The sequence below is a fragment of the Pseudochaenichthys georgianus genome, chromosome 16, assembly GCF_902827115.2.
Source record: "Pseudochaenichthys georgianus chromosome 16, fPseGeo1.2, whole genome shotgun sequence".
In the NCBI taxonomy this organism is placed as follows: domain Eukaryota; kingdom Metazoa; phylum Chordata; class Actinopteri; order Perciformes; family Channichthyidae; genus Pseudochaenichthys; species Pseudochaenichthys georgianus.
In genome coordinates, this window is record NC_047518.2 from 10,511,507 (window position 1) to 10,530,302 (window position 18,796).

Below are 18,796 nucleotides of genomic sequence, written 5' to 3' on the forward strand. Positions count from 1 at the left end.
TCAGCTGTGTGTCTGCCGCGCACAAACGCTAGATGGCGCTGTTATCATGCAAAAGTCCCGTACATGAACAGAATGTGCGGATAACTTCTATGGAAGTAATACATTTAATACAAATCAATCAAAACCAGAAATGTATTTCTGTAAATCATATTTGAAATATTAACTTTAGATTTTGTTATATTATTTTCTCAAACCTTCTTTAATCTTTTTTTATTTTTGTTGTTGTTTTTGTCTTTACTGCATGTGTAGCTGCGTATATAATGTATGAGGTTTATTCATTGTATTTTTTCTTGAAATAAAAAAAGGAAAATGAATAGTTGTGATTGCACTGAACAGAAGAAAAAGATGTGGTACAACATGGTTTATTTACTTCGGCCCAAATCCGTAAAATTGTGTAAAAAAGCAAAGTGCCTGAGCACCGAAATAAAATGAGCTGGTCGAACAGATGTAAATATAAATGTAACCTGATTACTTTCCGTACTTTTGGATTACGTTAATATCAAATCACATACTACAGTGGAAAATCTGAGCTAACAGAAAACGCTACTTTTAAATGTATTGCAGTAGATTATTAAGCTCACCCACAATATTTAATAGACATAAATTCAGCAACAGAATAAAAAAAGAAAAATAAGGAACAAAGAAAGTGAAAACCATAAAACATTTTAAGGAAATAGGTTTAGATTCACACTACACGCCAACTAAATAGTATGAGCTCATGAACTGTATTTTCCAGTCTTCATTCCCATCAGAGGAACACCCATGTCAGGATAACAATGGTTGAATGGAAGAAGATAGTCTTATGAAATCGCTCTTTATAAAGTGACGTGTACAATAATCAAAATAAACAGACATTTTTTCGTCCACAGCAACTTCAAAACGTACAGGGCCCCACATCTGCTGTTAATATATTTGGTGTAACACTTACTGTATTAAATGTGTTTTTATTTTTGGCTTTTTAATCCTTTTGATATAAATCCCATTAATCCTTCCCCTATGAGTCCGTCTTCAGACAATGTCTGTCAGGCTTTTGATGCATTAAAGCTAAAAGCATAGCATGTGACATAAAGTGTCCTGATTCTGTTTAGAAACACCAGGGTCATCCATTAGTCACCCAAACACAGGATTTAGGAGAGGAAAGGAGGTAAGGATGAATGGGACAGAAGGGAGAGTTTTGTTCACTCTTTCACTTGAGGACACGAGGACACGTTTGATATTTCTTCCTGCACATTTTCTGCAAGTTTATTCTGTAAATCAATCCAAGACAACAGGGGGATTTGGAATGTTCTCAATGTCATTTTGAATGGAGTGGTACAACCTAACTCCAATTTAAGGTGAGTTAAAGAACTGTTATCACTACAACAAGCTGGCCAGTATATTGTCATGAGTTGTGTAGTGGAGACTGGACAGGAGACCTGAGACCAAGATTTCAGTCATAATCCTCTAAATATTAACTGACAATGGTCAAGCAAAATGAAGCTACAAAGTAAGAAATACATAAAAAAAAATAGATGTACTTCTTGCTATAAAAAAATGATCAAGTCTAGTGGAAATAACATGTGTGTCTGCTTTTGAGGTGAAAACAATGTCACTTTAAACTTTCATAAATCAGCTCTGAAACAAAAACAAAAAAACTATTTAAAGGTACATTTATTTATGTTTGGTTGATTTGGGGCAATGGAACAAGTCACAACATTTGACAAAGGGTCTTCCTATGAACATGCTAACATATTAGAAAATGATTTGATCTGATAATGAGCACCATTAGCATTTGGGTATCTGGACTCATGATGAATCTTAATCCAATTGTCTGTCTCCCTGTAATCAGGGTTTGGAGGGTTACTTTAAAGATGTATTCTGTACAATCTCTATAGTTGCCTGTAAAAATGTAAATTTTGTTTTTTTTAATACTCTTTTTATTGTCATTTTTGTAAACATTAACCTGAATACCCTTTGGTATTTTTGGTTTATCTCAATATCAAATTCAATGCAAATAAACAAAAGTTATAAAGCAATATCAGTAAGATGTATTTCATATGTAATTCTGCATATCCGGGCAGTAGCCTATACGCCAACACTGAAACACATGAGCACATACCACAGTTTAAAAAAGCAGAAATAAAATCTGAGCGGACAGAAGATGCTCCGTTTTAGTTTAATACACACAGTTAAGCTCACACACACTATTTTATGAACATATAGGTTCACCTGCTGAATTAAAACAGAACAAATGAAGCAAAGAAAGTGAAAACCTTAAAGCAGATTCAGGCAGTAGGCTATAGATTCACACTGAAAGTATTAGCCTGCAGAACGGTTTACAGAGAAGAGATAACATCTGATCCTTTTACAACAAACTCTATGCGCTTTTTGAGTTTTTAGTATTCTGATTATGTCATCCATTTAAATGTAATCCATTACTCCCTAAGCCTGCTTGTAGCTCATTAGCTGCTAAATCATGTTTACCAACTAGTTGCCAGATGTCTGTTTGCTGTTATCATAGCGAGTTGGCTGAAATGGGGTTGCTGGGGTCAAAAGGTCATTCGAATATTTCATAAAGCTGGTTGGAAGATTGTATTTCATACATTATTCATCTCAAACCATTTATTTACTACCAATATATTCCATCATTTCAGGTTTTGTATTCAAATCTCAGAACAGAGCCCATACTGTAACTACAGTGCTGATCTTCTCCAAACCATGGCCGTCATCAGTGCTGACTTGAATGACTCCTTCAGCACTGAGGACAGCGATAGCCACATCTTCTTAGACGAAGAGACCCCCACAGCCAAAGGCTTGTACTTTCAGCGGGCTCAGCTGCTCTGTGGCCCCGCGGCATCATGCCTCTACCTGAACCCCTCCCAGAAGGCCCTCATCAACGTGGGGGGCATCCAGTACGCCTTCCCCTGGAGCACCCTGGAGGATTTCCCCAAGAGCCGCCTGAGTCGCCTGCGCTCCTGCACCACCCTGAGGGAGATAGCAGAGTTTTGTGATGACTACGACGAGATGCGACACGAGTTCTTCTTCGACCGTGACCCTTTGGCCTTTAGGGCCATCCTCAACTTCCTGGCCAAAGGGAAGTTGCGTCTGCTGCGGGAGGTCTGCAATGTGGCCCTGCACGTTGAGCTGCTCTACTGGGGCATCAATTTAGGACAGATGGAGGTCTGCTGCCGCCAACGGGTGATCCACTGCGTGGAAGAGTTGGCCGAGCACGAGCGCAAGGAGGAGGAGTGGCGCGAGAGGCGGAGGGCGCTGAGGGCTTCTGTGGCTCAGGGCGGCCTGTTCAGCATGCTGGGAGAAGCCGTGGAGAACCCTCACTCAGGGGCAGCAGGGAAGCTGTTCGCCTTCCTGTCCATCTCCATGGTGGTGGTCACTGTGGTCAGCCTGTGCATGAGCTCCATGTCAGACCAGCAAGAGGAAGAAGCCATGGTACGTTTCAACCACAGTATTTCAGTCAAATTATAATGAGTGGGTTTATATTATCGTCAATTATAGATTCTAGTGAAAATACTTACAGCACATAGCATTTTTTTATGATCTCTTTGCACACGTCAAAGTGAAGTACCCTGTATGTGCGCTCATAGCGCATGCGCAACTTTTTTTGAATTGGAATAGATACAAAAATAATCATCCTCCCACTCGGAGTGAAAATTATATATTTTGGGCTTTTTTGCTTCTGCCATAATTGCCGTCTTGTGTGTGTGCGGACTGTCACTCCTGTTGACACGGACAACTCAGCTAACTAGTGCACTGCCCACCAGCCACGCCCGGACACATGGGGTCACGCCGGCCAATCACAAAGCTTTGATGCGTTCAAATGCATTATTCTGGCACAGGAAGATTATGTTATAGGACATTAACGATAAAACAGAATATTGTTGTTCTATTTTTAGACACATCTCGCGATCGACTGGTTGGGCACCCCTGATCTATCAGATAGTTTCACTTTCACACATCAGGCCCGTAGCAGCTGTCACTGCGCAGTGAACGATCAGGAGTGAGTGACTGAGAGACCTAGCTGGCAGTTGCTTACAGATGGATAAACAAGCTCCAAAGTGTAAAGGCGTTTTTGTATATATTGTGTATACAGTATACAGTATTGGAGCGAGCCCTGGGTTCAGAGGGAGGGGCTTGCATAGGGGAGGGGGGGGGGGGTTGGCAGGGAAACGGGGTTCAGGGGGAGTGGCTGTACCCGTAGGATAGAAAAGGGGGAAGTGACGTCTGACAGCAGCTTTAGACGAATCTTCCACCGCTTCCAACGCTTCTCTGCCCATTGACTTTGAATGGGGATGACGTCACTTTGCCTCGCTTTTCGCCGAACTGCATTGTGGGGGAGCGAAGCGAAGATTTCCAGGATTTCCAGGATTCGAAAGTTGAGCAATGTTCAACTTTTGAAGCTGAGCTGGAAGCGTCAGCCAATCAAACACGTTTATGCAAATCTGACAGTAGAAGCGCAAGCCAATCAAACCGCGTGTAAGCAGGGAGAACCAGACCGCAGTTCATTTCCTCATATTCCAAACTACGGTAGCAAATCACCCGGTTCTTTACGACCAGAACTATTAACGGGATACAAACCGGAGGAACCAGGCATGGAGGGAGGTGGCAGAGACAGTGGGTGAAACTGGTAGGCTTTCGCCTGTTTGGGGAGTTTATATATATATTGCTCGCATAAAGTCCCCGGGGTTTTTTGCTTTGTATGTCGGGGGCGGGAGATTCATGTGATTGGTTGTTGGTCGCATTGCTCGCAAAAAATCCCCAAGCTGTCAGACACGCCCAGCTCCAAGATTTTTGAAAAGCTGCTGTGTGGACGTACTGTCAGAGGTCGCGCTGCTGTGGAAAAGAACGTTTTGCCCACATTCTGTTACTGAGTTTAGGCTAGTTAGCTAGCAGGTTTATTGTGTTGGGTGCAGTCACTTTTGCCTCCACTTGCTGTTCAAATAAATGTTGAAAGAAAAAGTCAATCTGTTTACAGTTCTGTTTCATATGGGTGTTGAGAGATGTAGGCCTATCCATAGATTTAGTCCCTAATTTTGCTCTCAAAGTGCACCAGATTGATGCTTTTAACTTCAACATTTAAAAAAAAAAAAAAAAAAAAATCTTCCCGGGGGAGCATGCCCCCGGACCCCCCTAGAGGAGGTGAGGTCCACCACCTGCCCACACACCCTGTTAAATTGTCTCACCCACATTGAGGATGCTTCCTACGCCCATGTTTTATTCCATGCGTCAAGTCAGGCAAATTGGGTCAAAATGTTATTGCATCTATGATCTGTTAACCTTAAAATCAATAAATATATGCTGCAACTATTTTGCTCTAGGCAACTCAAGGGCTGCTCAGGTAATGTGATAACTATATGAATAATGGTCCAAAATAACATTAATGTAAATTTTGTTAAGTAACATACTTTCGTTGCCGGCCGGCCGATACATGCCGCATATTAAGTGGGCCTGTCCAAAATTATCCAATGATTTACAGACCACTCTTTCCCCATGTAAATCAATGGGAAAAAGTGTTTCCGGGCCTGGCAACCAAACGGAAGTGTAGTACCGCCATTTGGCCAGCACGCATATTTTCATCTGAGTCCGGCGCACTTCCTGGGGGCTTGGTTTAGAGCCGTTAGCCATTAGCTGTTGTTAGCGCTATGCTAACAATTACAAACAGATACACACATGCCCACTGGAGGAATATTAGTATAAGAATGCACACAGGTGGAGAGGGGGAGCAGGAGAGGAGCAGTGTAGGCCTAAAGCAGCATGACTAAAAGATGCGTCAAAAAAGACGTATTTTATACATATTATACAATTATTTCATCCCACTGAAAAGTTTGAGAGTTTTGAATGATGATTCTGATAAATCATAATTGAATTACAGTTTCCATCAATAGGCCTACTCTAATTATAAATTGTTACAAAACAAATGATAATGAATTGATTGGTAACCTCACTCAAGTGGAAGGTGTCATTAATTAGAACTACCTTTCCATGCACTTTTGCTACATACCATGGCTTTTTGGGAGGAACTTATAATTATGCAATGTTATTTAGAAGAATCATTCAACTTTTTAGAATGTTAAAGCTCATACTGTATATGATAATTTTTCATAGCATGAAACTAGTCCCCGATAATATGCCTAATTTCAAGGCCTGGAAAACTCACCCTGTATCTTGTTCTTGTGTTTTCTCCACAGGGTAAATGCTCCCAAAAGTGTCGCAGCCTGTTTGTGGTGGAGTCTGTTTGTGTGGCTTGGTTCTCCATTGAGTTTCTCGTGAGATTTCTCCACACACAGAGCAAGCTTGAGTTTGCCCGCGGCCCTCTGAACATAATCGATGCTGTTGCCATCTTGCCCTTCTACGTCTCCCTTCTGGATCTCAGGTCTGGGCCTGTTGGGGACACCGAGGACGGTACAGGAAAGAGCACCCTTGATAAACTGGGTCTGATCCTGCGTGTGATGAGGGCCCTGCGGATCCTCTACATCATGAGACTGGCCCGCCACTCTCTGGGTCTGAAGACCTTGGGGATGACTATCCAGCGCAGTTTGACGGACTTCGGCCTGCTGCTGCTCTTTGTGTGCATGGCTGTGACTCTCTTCTCTCCACTCATACACCTGGCTGAGAGTGAGCTGGCCCCCCACGCCGCCAAGTCCCCCATGGTCAGCTTCAGCAGCATCCCAGCATCGTACTGGTGGTCCATCATCACCGTCACCACGGTGGGGTACGGCGACATGGTGCCACGCAGCGTACCGGGCCAAGTGGTGACACTGATCCTCATCTTGTCAGGGATCCTCCTTCTGTCGTTCCCTTCCACTTCCATCTTCCACACGTTCCAGCACACCTACAGGGAGATGAAGGAGGAGCACAACCGGCTGTGGAAGGAGGAGAGGGGCCACGAGCTGGCCAGCGAGGCGGAGGAGAGCTTGAGAGAAAGAGACAGTTGGCCGGATAACTGTCCAGAAAGAGACATATTACCTCGTCTTATTACCTTGTAACAGAGACATAACAAAGCAATCCTCCAGTGACATCAGATACTGTAGCCAAATGTAAACCCTTGCTAAAACATCTGTGTAACATTATTGTGGTTAAGAGCAGATTCCTGCAGCTACACTCCAAAGTATTTTTACGAGAAGTCATTGTAGGAGCCAAAATGCTTATTTAGCCATTGTTTATTATTTGTATTATTATAATTTTTTATTTACACCACACACATTTGTAAGCTATAATTTCCAGCTATTGTCACATGTGTGTGGTTTTAGTGATTTAGTCCACCTGTTGTGTGCCGGGCTTGTTTGGAAAGACAACGAGATGATTTGGTTCAGATATGATCTGTTGACTGTATGGTCTCGCTTTATTTATTCTTTGTTTTCTTTAAATATCATGGAGTCAACTCTAGCACAGACTGCTTATTTGGAAAGTGTCACAGCAATGAGCCAAACTTAGCCTCTTAGCGACATCATTTATTGGCTACCGTCATCTTAAAATGTTGTCACTCAAAAGGAGTTTTGGGGCTTACCAAGAAAAGCAAGAATTACTGGGTTTGTGAAAAAGGGAAGAATTTCATTCAATATGTCAAGCCAGCTGCAGTCTCCTTCTGAACAAAAAGTGAACTAAAACACGTAGGCATCACTTTTGAACAAAAGCAGTACAGTTATTGATCAGGCAAGTTTGATCGTTTGCTGGATTTTGCCCAGTATGGGGAAAGAGGTGCTCTTATACAGCCATCATGCTCTGTTTGGAAACTTGTGGAGGTCAATTAAGGACAGAGAACATGTGTTTCCCTGCAGACTGCAGTCACAGTAAATCATACCAAGGCTGTACTTGGAAAGGACCTGAAGAAACAGGACTGCAGGTAATGCCCACACAGAGGAGATGCAGGCCTGCAGCTCTGAGGCCTGTCAAATAATTGACGAGAGGCCAGATAATGTTTTGGACACTGGATGTTTGCCTCTGAGGAAAGTCAGTGATTCCAGAAATACCCCAACAACGACCACCACTCAGACTTTAAAGAGGCCCCATTCTGCTTGTTGGTGTTTTCCCTTTCCTGTAGTAGGTTGTTGTGCATGCATGTAAATGGGCCGCAAAGGCTACAATCCTGTCGTTTCCTCCAAAGGGAGTAATAATGACATCACTATGTAACACTAGCGCTTCTATTGGCTAGCGCTACAGCACATTGTACGTGATAGGCTAAGGAGCAGGACCTCTCCAAGCAATTGACCAATCACAACAGAGCCGGCCAGCTAACCAATCAGAGCAGACTGGGCTCTGGTTTCAGACAGAGGGTGAACAGAGGCTTTTTGAATATTAAAGCATGTAAGCATGTCATAGGAGAGGAACACAATAAATATGAACTTGAAAACTAGCATCACATGTCTTCTTTAACCCAGCCTGCCCAGACACCTTCACCCTGCTGAAGGCCTTGAACAACATAAGTATTGCATTACAAGACTTACTTACTAAAGCTGCATAAGTATTATCTGTAAAATGTTGTTACAAATAAAAAAAGTGAAGTATTTGTTCTTTGTTAAGCCTTGAATGATCAGTTCAAAGGAAATGTCTCTGGAGGAGCTGATAAACTCATAGACATCCGACATACGGCAAGAGAACCAACTTTACAGTTTGTAGAAGTGATGCCACTAGTGTCATCTTACAAATAAATATGTCAAGCTTTTTAAAATCTTCAACAGAAAATGTACGTGAGATGAGGTAAACTATAATGTGTGTGTGTGTGTGTTTGTGTGTGTGCGCGTGCGTGTGTGTGTGTGTGATAACAGTAATACTACAAATGAGGAGAGAGAAGTCAAATGAGCAAACTTGGACAAAGCTAATGCCAGACAGGAAGTGGACAACGTAGTAGAAGTAAAGGGTTTGCGAACAGAATGTCAGTATACAGACATATCTTTAATTCATAAAGGGTTTACAATATCTTACAAATGACACAAACTGTATGTAAGGCAGGGTATAACATCTCTTTGGCCAACGTTCCTGTTGATATAGAAAAACAATAATAAAATATGTCTGTGACGTCTTTTATTCTCTGCATTCAAAGGTAAGTATAGGATTACATTTCCTTTTGGTTGATATCCCTCTTATGTACAGGTATGGTCTCTATGTACATTGTGCTTGTTTCTCTGGCAAACAGGTTTAGCTGGGTAAAAACACACAAAAGCTCACACACACTTTCCTTCCACACACACACACACACACACACACACACACACACACACACACACACACACACACACACACACACACACACACACACACACACACACACACACACACACACAGACACACACACACACACACCCACACACACACCCCCACACACACACACACACACACACACACACACACACACACACACACACACACACACACACACACACACTTCTTTGGTTTCCTGCTGGTGAAGATGGAGTGCAGCATCATTAGACACTCCGGCTCAAAATCGGACACACGAAGACACTTATGGGCAAAACCTCCTTTGCCGCTAGCACGTTAGCATACATGACCAAGCATGTGTAATGCATAAGAAAAACAATGTTAAAGTGCACATCAAATGTCTTTGGTTGAATAGTTATCGCCCTGTTTATTCCTCAAAGAGTGAGTCTGACTCTTTGTGTCCATGCAAGGCACATCTTTGGACGCTTCCAGTTATCTTTTGCTTTATGGCTCTTTAGCTCTTCCGCTAATTAAGGCCAGCTGCTATGTTTCACAAGTCCAAAAGCTCTTTGCTGGGATAGAAAGAGAGTGTGGGACGCAGGGTCCCTGCTCCCTAGGAACCTTCAGTCCCATCGAAGCAGATTAAGTGCCCTTGTTGAAAATCCCCCTCATAAAGATGTCCCGACTCCTGTCACTTCTCGTCACTAACAGAGCAGTCCACAGCTATGACGTCCTGTATCCCCGTGATTTTCTGTTCGTCCCCCGGGATCTCCAAGTCCGTGGGGATCTTCAGCTCGGCGGGGATCTTCTCTGCCGAGGAGCTGCGGCTGGACAGCTTCTCCATCTCGTCCTCCAGCTCCGAGATGCGCTCGGCGACGCAGTGAGCGGTGAGCCGGGCCTCCGGGTCGTGGTCCCAGCACTCCATGATGGTGGCACAGATCACCGCGATGCCCTGTCGAGAGAGCACCACAGCAGGGGTGTGAGACTGCATGCTAAGCAACACGCCTTGAACTGATGGTTGTGAAGGTTGCATGTTGTCGAACAACCTCAAGTTACTTTGATGCAGAATGGACACACACACACACACACACACACACACACACACACACACACACACACACACACACACACACACACACACACACACACACACACACACACACACACACACACACACACACACACACACACACACACACCAAAACCTATACTACAGTCAGCCGTGACACAAACTTGTTGGCAAGGAAGAATCCTGGTGGGGAGTGTTTCCCTCATTCTCTTAAGATAAGATAGGCTACTGTAAGATAAGATAAAATAAGCTAAGATGAGATGAGATGTGACTTTTGATGTTTATGTCTTCTTCTTATAATCTTTGTTTTTACTTGAGGACTTTGAACCGAGGACACCTCCTTGTAACTGAGTATTTGAGTACAGGGTCCGAGTACTTCCTATGCCCGGTGCACAGATGGCTGCAGCTATATAAAGCTGTGACAGCTGCAGGAATAAAGTATTTAATCCTTTACTGCTAATCTAACATGTCCTGACATCGGTGCGGGGGCTGAGAGCAGTCTGTTAGGATGGGGTGTGTTTCAATTAGAATGACATCATTATAAAGATGTCTGCTTGATTCCATGCATCAGCCTTCACACAGGCTTCAGAAGCACAAAGCAAGCCCAACGCTCAGAACTAAAACGCTGTCTTGGAAAAAAGGATGAAGGATTTGATTATCCGATCAAAACATGTTTTTTTTCTGGTCTCACAGTTCTGTCAGTGCATTTCAGAATGTGGAAACTCATTTGTATTTAATTCAGTGTGTGTGTGTGTGTGTGTGTGTGTGTGTGTGTGTGTGTGTGTGTGTGTGTGTGTGTGTGTGAGCAGTGTGTGTGTGTGAACAGTGTGTGTGTGTGTGTGTGTGTGTGTGTGTGTGAGAGCAGTGTGTGTGTGAGCAGTGTGTGTGAGCAGTGTGTGTGTGAGCAGTGTGTGTGTGTGTGTGTGTGTGTGTGTGTGTGTGTGTGTGTGTGTGTGTGTGAGCAGTGTGTGTGAGCAGTGTGTGTGTGTGTGTGTGTGTGTGTGTGTGTGTGAGAGCAGAGTGTGTGTGAGCAGTGTGTGTGTGTGTGTGAGCAGTGTGTGTGTGTGTGTGTGTGTGAGAGAGCAGTGTGTGTGTGAGTAGTGTGTGTGTGTGTGTGTGTGTGTGTGTGTGTGTGTGTGTGTGTGTGTGTGTGTGTGAGAGCAGAGTGTGTGTGTGAGCAGTGTGTGTGTGTGTGTGTGTGTGTGTGTGTGTGTGTGTGTGTGTGTGAGAGAGCAGTGTGTGTGTGAGCAGTGTGTGAGCAGTGTGTGTGTGTGAGCAGTGTTTGTGTGAACAGTGTGTGTGTGTGAGCAGTGTGTGTGTGTGAGCGGTGTGTGTGTGTGTGTGTGTGTGTGTGTGTGTGTGTGTGTGTGTGTGTGTGTGTGTGTGTGTGTGTGTGTGTGTGAGCAGTGTGTGTGTGTGAGCGGTGTGTCCCACCTGATGCTGCAGCCAGCTGTCGGGGATCTCAGGTCTGCCTCTGTCTCTCAGCACGTTGTCCTTCATGCTCTCCACACAGGGGTGCTCTCGCACCTTGGAGCCGTACGCAGGCTCGTAGTCCTTCACCTCTGCAAACACAACACAACCAGCATCAGATACGTCTGCACGTCCTCACCTGAGTCTCACGTATTACATGTCCTTCTTTTATGTCATGTTGTGTTTGCCATTATGATTTAAAGAAGCTGTAGATACGCTGGCCAACAGGAACACAAAACAAGCACATCGTTTATGGCACAGTGTACATTTTATTTTAAGAGGACTTAATATGTTCGTAAGTTTCCATGCTTTAATGTTCAAAAAGCTCTTTATTTTTCTCATACTGCCTGTGCTGCAGCACCTCTTTTCACCCTCTGTCTGAAACCAGAGCCCAGTCTGCTCTGATTAGTTAGCTGGCCGACTCTGTTGTGATTGGTCAACCACTTAGAGATGTGAAGGAGAAAAGGTCCCACCCCTTGGTCTATCACGTGTTGGAGCGCTAGCCAATAGAAGGGAGTTGTTTACATAGTGATGTCACTATATTATGAAAGTTAACAAAGGAGTCCAATGGAGGCGTGTCATGCAGGGTGTGTTACCGATACAGTAACACACTACAGGAAAGGGAAAGCCCAAAAAGCATAGTGGGGCTACTTCATAGCAAAAAGTGAAGCTGGAGGCGTGCTGAGTTAATGTGATTATAAAGTGTAAATGCATCGTGGCTTGATATCAATCTATATATATATAATAGCGCTGAGATGTAAGTTTTATAAGCCTCAACATTTGTGGCAGCAATAATGCTGATTATGGGAAATGAAATGTTTCACATGTTTACATAAGGGGAACATTCATGTGCTGGCACTTGAACAATCAATCTTTTCAGCAACAAATGGCTTTGGCTAACAAGAAAGGAGTTGCAACCTCACACTGTACAGAACACCAAATCAAATAAAAGGTTCATATCCTGGAATAACCAGCAGGGACAAGAGAGAGTGCTGAAACCATGAAAAATTAAAAACTAAGTTCCGGGACTGGGTCCAGCCCTCATGAAACCAAACTCACAACAGCTGCAGTCGGTCTGGAGCCCCTAAGATATTCGTCACACGGTTGCGGTGAAAAGAGACATGAACATGATATGCAAATGTCTGACAAACAGTGTAGGCATCATGTTCCATGTGCCCTCTCTTGATCTGACTGTGTCTATGTCCTGTGTTTAACAACCTGTGAAACACTGACTTTTGTTAACTTGTGTGAACAGTCTTAGATGTGACAGAACTGTGAGGATGGATGTCTAAGGATACATGGATAGAGCGTTGGAGGTTGGACGCCATCCAATCCTATGAAAGTGGCTCAGTGGGGCATGAAGCCAAAATGGCCTGAGTCTCTTGAGAGTTAAAGTGCTCGTATCTGGGCTCAAAGCGGTCGCACCATTGCGTTTTCCCTAAGCCCCACCTTCGATCTCCAGCTCTCGCCTTTTAGCACATTTCAAATCCTTTAGGCTCTATTGATTGGCTGGACGAAGGGCTACTCAAGTGGTCAGACTGTAAAGTTAACTTTTTTTTTTAAAAAGTATATACGCTGATTTACAGACGTCTTTTACCCTATATCAGTCAACGGGGAAAAGTATATTTGGGTCCAATGGCGTCACAGACTGATACGGAAGTTGTAGTATCATCATTTTGCCACTAGGGAAATGTGTTTCAACGCCTGGTTCAAATTCCACTTGAGCTAGATAGAAATGTTTTAGTTTCAGAAACAAGGGTCTGCTCTTATTCTAAGTTACTGAATCCCCTCACTTTAAGTATTCATTTGGACCACGGTGGTCTGACCCACCATCTGCAACATCTTTGCCATCATTTTTCTTAGTCTGGAGCTGTGAACATACTGTTTTTATATAAAACTGCCTAGGCGTCAATTGGAACCGTCACCGTGTCATGGTAACTTGATCGAAAGAACACTTGATAACACAACAAAGTTAAGATATATTTTTGGAGAGATGACATGGCCATTTTAACAGAGAACCCTGAACCTGTCCGAATGAAGATCTTGAAGTATAGAAGACATTATTACCTGTATCTGTTCAACCAACAAAACTATATATTAATGTATCTGTACTTGGATAGAAGACTTGAAGTGGGCATGGTTTTATACTGAATGTTGTGATAACTGAAGATGTTTTTGGAAGTCATGGCCGGATAATTAACTTGATGAAACACTGCCTTTGCCTAACCTTTGCCTTCTCTTCTCCATATTCACTAATACTTAGAGAATAATCAACATTCAGAGAGAGGCCGATTGGCTCCAGAGAAGTCTCCACCTGATAAGATGTCGCTCCAGCTCGATGAGCCTTTGCGTCAACTTTTCCTGTTATTATTTGAAGTAGAGATGGTTATATAAATGCTTTCGGACAAGCAGAGTCAACAATCAGGAACATATCTGGACACAGAAATGTCGTTGAAGCCAAACACAAAGAACAGGACCACCTTCTCATACCAGGAGAAACAGCTCTCCCAAGCTTGTATGCCTGTGCTGGCTAACATCAACAAAATACCATATTCGGTTGATGTTGATCTGCAGAATAGTTTGATCAATTCTAAAAAAAAAATCCTGTAGTTGTATTTAAGTCAGCCCCTTCTCAAACACAGGAACCGGTGAGGTGGGATCTGATTCTCTGAACAGGAAGCTGGAGGTCTGGCATCAGGACTGTGCGCAGAGAAGCTGACTCTACAGGCCCACACTTCCTGTTTCTGACATGTGGAACATCCCCCTCTCTTAGTGTTTAAAACAGGACCCAGTCTGGGCCCAGCCTATTCCCCTTGAGGTTATTTATTCCAGGACTGGTATTGTGCTCAGCTCCGGGCTGTTTAGATCTCCTGCCGAGAAGCTGGTATAAATACCACACAGACACAGAACAGCAGAGAGCAAGCTGACCTAAAATGAGAAGGTTGAAACTACAGCTTTTCAACATCAAAACAAGAGTGTAGTGGAAAAGCACTAATGTCATGCTCTCATAGTTCTGGATGGTATTTCGGACATAGAGAAGTACATAGAGGCTATATGAGATGTGCAGCCGGCGTCCCTTCAGCAGCTCTGGACATTTGAAAGCTAGGAGAATAATTGTATCCTTGGTTGTATGCATATTCCGGCAGTGGCTCAGTCAGTATAGGGGCTTGGACTGGGAGGTCTAGGGTTGCCGGTTCAAGTCCCCGACCAGACCTAAAATATGGAGTGTGGACTGCTACTTGGAGAGGTCCCAGTTCACCTCCTGCCCTGCCGTGGTGCCCTTGAGCAAGGCACAGGACACCCCCCTTCCCCACTCACTCCCATTACTCCCCGGGCGCTGTACAATAGCTGCCCACTGCTCCTGGTACTAGGCTGTGGTCAAATAGTCCATTTAGCTTAGGAACCTTCCTAACGGAGTGAAATGACCCGGAAGTGCGTCAGTGGCAGCCATGATAAGTGCCGTTCGAATTCTCTAAGGCTAAATTCCAAACCACCCCCTACACCCTACCCCTCCGTTTGCGCGTTCGCACGGAGGATGCGCCACACACAATTAAAGATGTTTTATTTGAGATTTTAATAAAAAAAATGTGTCTAAGAGATGCTGATTTGAAACCGTTGTTACATACAGTTACGGCATTTCCTGTTTCTGCCGGAGAGAGGGGAGGCCGTCCCAAAGCTTGCCTCTGTATTTACTCCCTCCATCTGACAGGAGGGAGCCTCATGTGTCACTCCACGGAGTTCACTCCGTCACGGAGGGGGAGTGGGTAGGGTGTGGTTTGGAATTGGGCCTAAATGAAAGGAAAGGAGGTTTCAAACTTCCTTTATAACCTCCTTTAGCTTAGGAACCACTGGACCTCCCTTTACGAAAGGAGAGGAGAGAATTCTGCCCCACAATGCCTTGCAGCCGCAGCATTTGCCGTCACTCAACAGTCGGCCGTTCACGGAAACAACCGATTATGACGGAGAAATGATATCATGAAAGTTACGGTGCTTATTAAGCATTTTAAAACATAGGTGGTAAGTTGCCAAAGTGCTTTGTTTTGAACGTTCATCAGTATTATAATCAAAAGAGAAATATGAACGTTAGTTTTTACTGAAATGATCAAATAAAGTCAACATTTCAGTCTTTACTGAGCTGTGTGGGGTTTGTTCAACTTTTAAAGATGTTTGAATGGTAATATACACAGTGATAGATGTTAAGGACTAACGTTTATAATAAATACATCTGTATTGATTTTAAGATATTTTCATAGTTCATACAATCATACGTATTGGGATCATTTGTATTAATGTGGACCGGAGGGAGAGGGTGACGAGCATAAGTTTCACTTTCCTTTTTTATTTCAATTCCAACTTTGGTCCTGAAGAATATGTTTCTCTGTTGTCCACGTTCATAAAGCAAAGCAGCATCAGAGCACGGTGCAGAGTCTCTAGATGAGTTTACAGAAGTCCCTCGTTCTTATTGAACATCCATGTTGTAGTCCGCTGAATAGAAAACTGTGGTTTCCATGGTTTCCCCACAGCAGCAGACGCACATTCATGACGTCCGCTGGCGCATCATAAACACGTCGGATAGTGAAAGTGCATTCGGATTCTCTAAAGCACCGCAGTCTCTTCTCCTAAGTCCTTTTGAATTCTCCTGTCCACTATCCCTTAACCCCGTGACGTTTCACTCAGAGGTCAAGGAATAGACGATAGGGTTAGAATTTAGGAGCTGATTTTTGGACTATTCGACTGCAGCCCTAGACTCCTGGTACTAGGATGGGTTAAATGCAGAGGCCACATGTCCCTGTGTGTGCCGTGTGCTCTGCATGTGTGACCATTACAGAGGGTTTCATCCCTCCCAATTCTAATTCTATATTTCTGCAACGAGAACCTCAGTCTCACTTTCCCCTTGGTTGTCTGGGGCCCATGGTTAAAGCATGGTATTTCCAATCTAAGGGGCGGAGAGTGGTTTACGCCAGTTTCCTTTTCAGATTATCTGTCTGAAACCTTTGTGGCCCGGAGGTTAGGAGAAACCTCTGTGGCTGCCATGTCTGGGATCTGGTATGTTGAAAGACACAGAGCAAAGAGTGTGTAAGGAAAGACTGATTACCCATTGATGCAGAACAAAGTACATCGTAAGAACGGTTCATGTGAACTGACTGCAATTATAAAGCGCTTTTCTAGTTTTTGCAGCCACTCAGAGGGATTTTACAGAACAACTCAGCAGTCACACACATCGTTGGCCATGCCTTCGAAAGCAATTTGGTGTTCAGTATCTTGAAGGTAGGACACTTCAACGACCCCTATCAATGTCAGCTAAAATAATGAGCTGATTACAGGATACAGGAAGTGACAAAGAAGGGGACACGCCCCCATCTCCATCAACTGGACTACTGTAGAGTCAGCAGCTTCAGGTTCCTCGGTGTCCACAGCACTGAGGACCTGACATGGACTCTTCACACCACCACCATCACCAAAACAGCTCGACAGCGACTCTTCTTCCTCCGCAGGCTGAGGAGGTTCAACATGGACTCCAGGATACTCTGCGACTTCTACAGGTGCTCCCTAGAGAGGATCCTGACCTTCTACAGGTGCACCATAGAGAGCATCCTGACCTTCAGGTGCTCCATAGAGAGGATCCTGACCTTCAGGTGCTCCATAGAGAGCATCCTGACCTTCAGGTGCTCCATAGAGAGGATCCTGACCTTCAGGTGCTCCATAGAGAGCATCCTGACCTTCAGGTGCTCCATAGAGAGCATCCTGACCTTCAGGTGCTCCATAGAGAGCATCCTGACCTTCTTCAGGTGCTCCATAGAGAGGACCCTGACCTTCAGGTGCTCCATAGAGAGCATCCTGACCTTCTACAGGTGCATTATAGAGAGGACCCTGACCTTCTACAGGTGCACCATAGAGAGGACCCTGACATTCAGGTGCTCCCTAGAGAGGACCCTGACCTTCTACAGGTGCACCATAGAGAGGACCCTGACCTTCAGGTGCTCCCTAGAGAGGATCCTGACCTTCTACAGGTGCTCCATAGAGAGGGTCCTGACCTTCAGGTGCTCCATAGAGAGCATCCTGACCTTCAGGTGCTCCATAGAGAGCATCCTGGCCTTCAGGTGCTCCATAGAGAGCATCCTGGCCTTCTAGAGGTGCCCCATAGAGAGCATCCTGACCTTCTACAGGTGCTCCATAGAGAGCATCCTGGCCTTCTACAGGTGCTCCATAGAGAGCATCCTGACCTTCAGGTGCTCCATAGAGAGCATCCTGACCTTCTAGAGGTGCCCCATAGAGAGCATCCTGACCTTCAGGTGCTCCATAGAGAGCATCCTGACCTTCAGGTGCTCCATAGAGAGCATCCTGGCCTTCTACAGGTGCTCCATAGAGAGCATCCTGGCCTTCTACAGGTGCTCCATAGAGAGCATCCTGACCTTCAGGTGCTCCATAGAGAGCATCCTGACCTTCTAGAGGTGCCCCATAGAGAGCATCCTGACCTTCAGGTGCTCCATAGAGAGCATCCTGACCTTCAGGTGCTCCATAGAGAGCATCCTGGCCTTCTACAGGTGCACCATAGAGAGCATCCTGGCCTTCAGGTGCTCCATAGAGAGCATCCTGCCCTTCAGGTGCTCCATAGAGAGCATCCTGACCTTCAGGTGCTCCATAGAGAGCATCCTGGCCTTCAGGTGCTCCATAGAGAGCATCCTGACCTTCAGGTGCTCCATAGAGAGCATCCTGACCTTCTACAGGTGCACCCTAGAGAGGATCCTGACTATTGGCCTCTGCTCCGCCCTCAGCCCTAAGGCTTTACAGAGGGTGGTGAAAAGTGCACAGCACATCCCCAGGACGGAGCTGCCATCCGTAGAGGACCTCCACACCCAGCGGCTCAGGAAGAAATCCCTCAGGATTATATTATTATTCATGTTTTATTACAATATGCAGTATTTTATTCCACTGTAGAGCATTACATTTTACATTTTATTTGATCATACTATTTTACATGTTTACAGTTGACTTCTTTCTGCTCATGTCTGATGTATATTTATGTTGCATTGTCGGAAGAGCCTGAGACTTAAGATCTTCATGGCCAAAAGGACACTGCACAGTAGCTGTCGTGCACAGGACAAT

At 44.5% G+C, this 18,796-nt stretch overlaps 2 protein-coding genes across 2 annotated transcripts in view; one reads left to right on the forward strand and one right to left on the reverse strand.

The window, feature by feature from the left end:
- Window positions 1-2,697: 2,697 nt before the first annotated feature.
- On the forward strand, window positions 2,698-6,980 carry LOC117460624 (voltage-gated potassium channel regulatory subunit KCNG2-like). Its single transcript, XM_034102180.2, has 2 exons — window positions 2,698-3,426; window positions 6,183-6,980. The coding sequence occupies exons 1-2, from the start codon at window positions 2,698-2,700 to the stop codon at window positions 6,978-6,980; spliced, it is 1,527 nt and encodes a 508-aa protein (XP_033958071.1).
- A 1,865-nt stretch (window positions 6,981-8,845) lies between these two features.
- LOC117461426 (TGF-beta receptor type-2-like) overlaps window positions 8,846-18,796 on the reverse strand; it is a 41,952-nt gene continuing 32,001 nt past the window's right edge. The window contains exons 9-10 of the mRNA XM_034103287.2: window positions 11,654-11,781; window positions 8,846-10,102 (exon numbers count right to left, since the gene is read on the reverse strand). Of these exons, the coding sequence (XP_033959178.1) occupies window positions 9,842-10,102; window positions 11,654-11,781 (389 nt within the window). The 3' untranslated portion in view covers window positions 8,846-9,841. The remainder of the gene's footprint in view (window positions 10,103-11,653; window positions 11,782-18,796) is intronic.

Bases quoted from the DNA above. Each gene is read 5' to 3' on its own strand.
- LOC117460624 (XM_034102180.2), top strand. From the start codon at position 2,698: ATGGCCGTCATCAGTGCTGACTTGAATGACTCCTTCAGCACTGAGGAC. The intron at 3,427-6,182 runs GTACGTTTCAAC...TTTTCTCCACAG, and splicing joins AGCAAGAGGAAGAAGCCATG to GGTAAATGCTCCCAAAAGTG.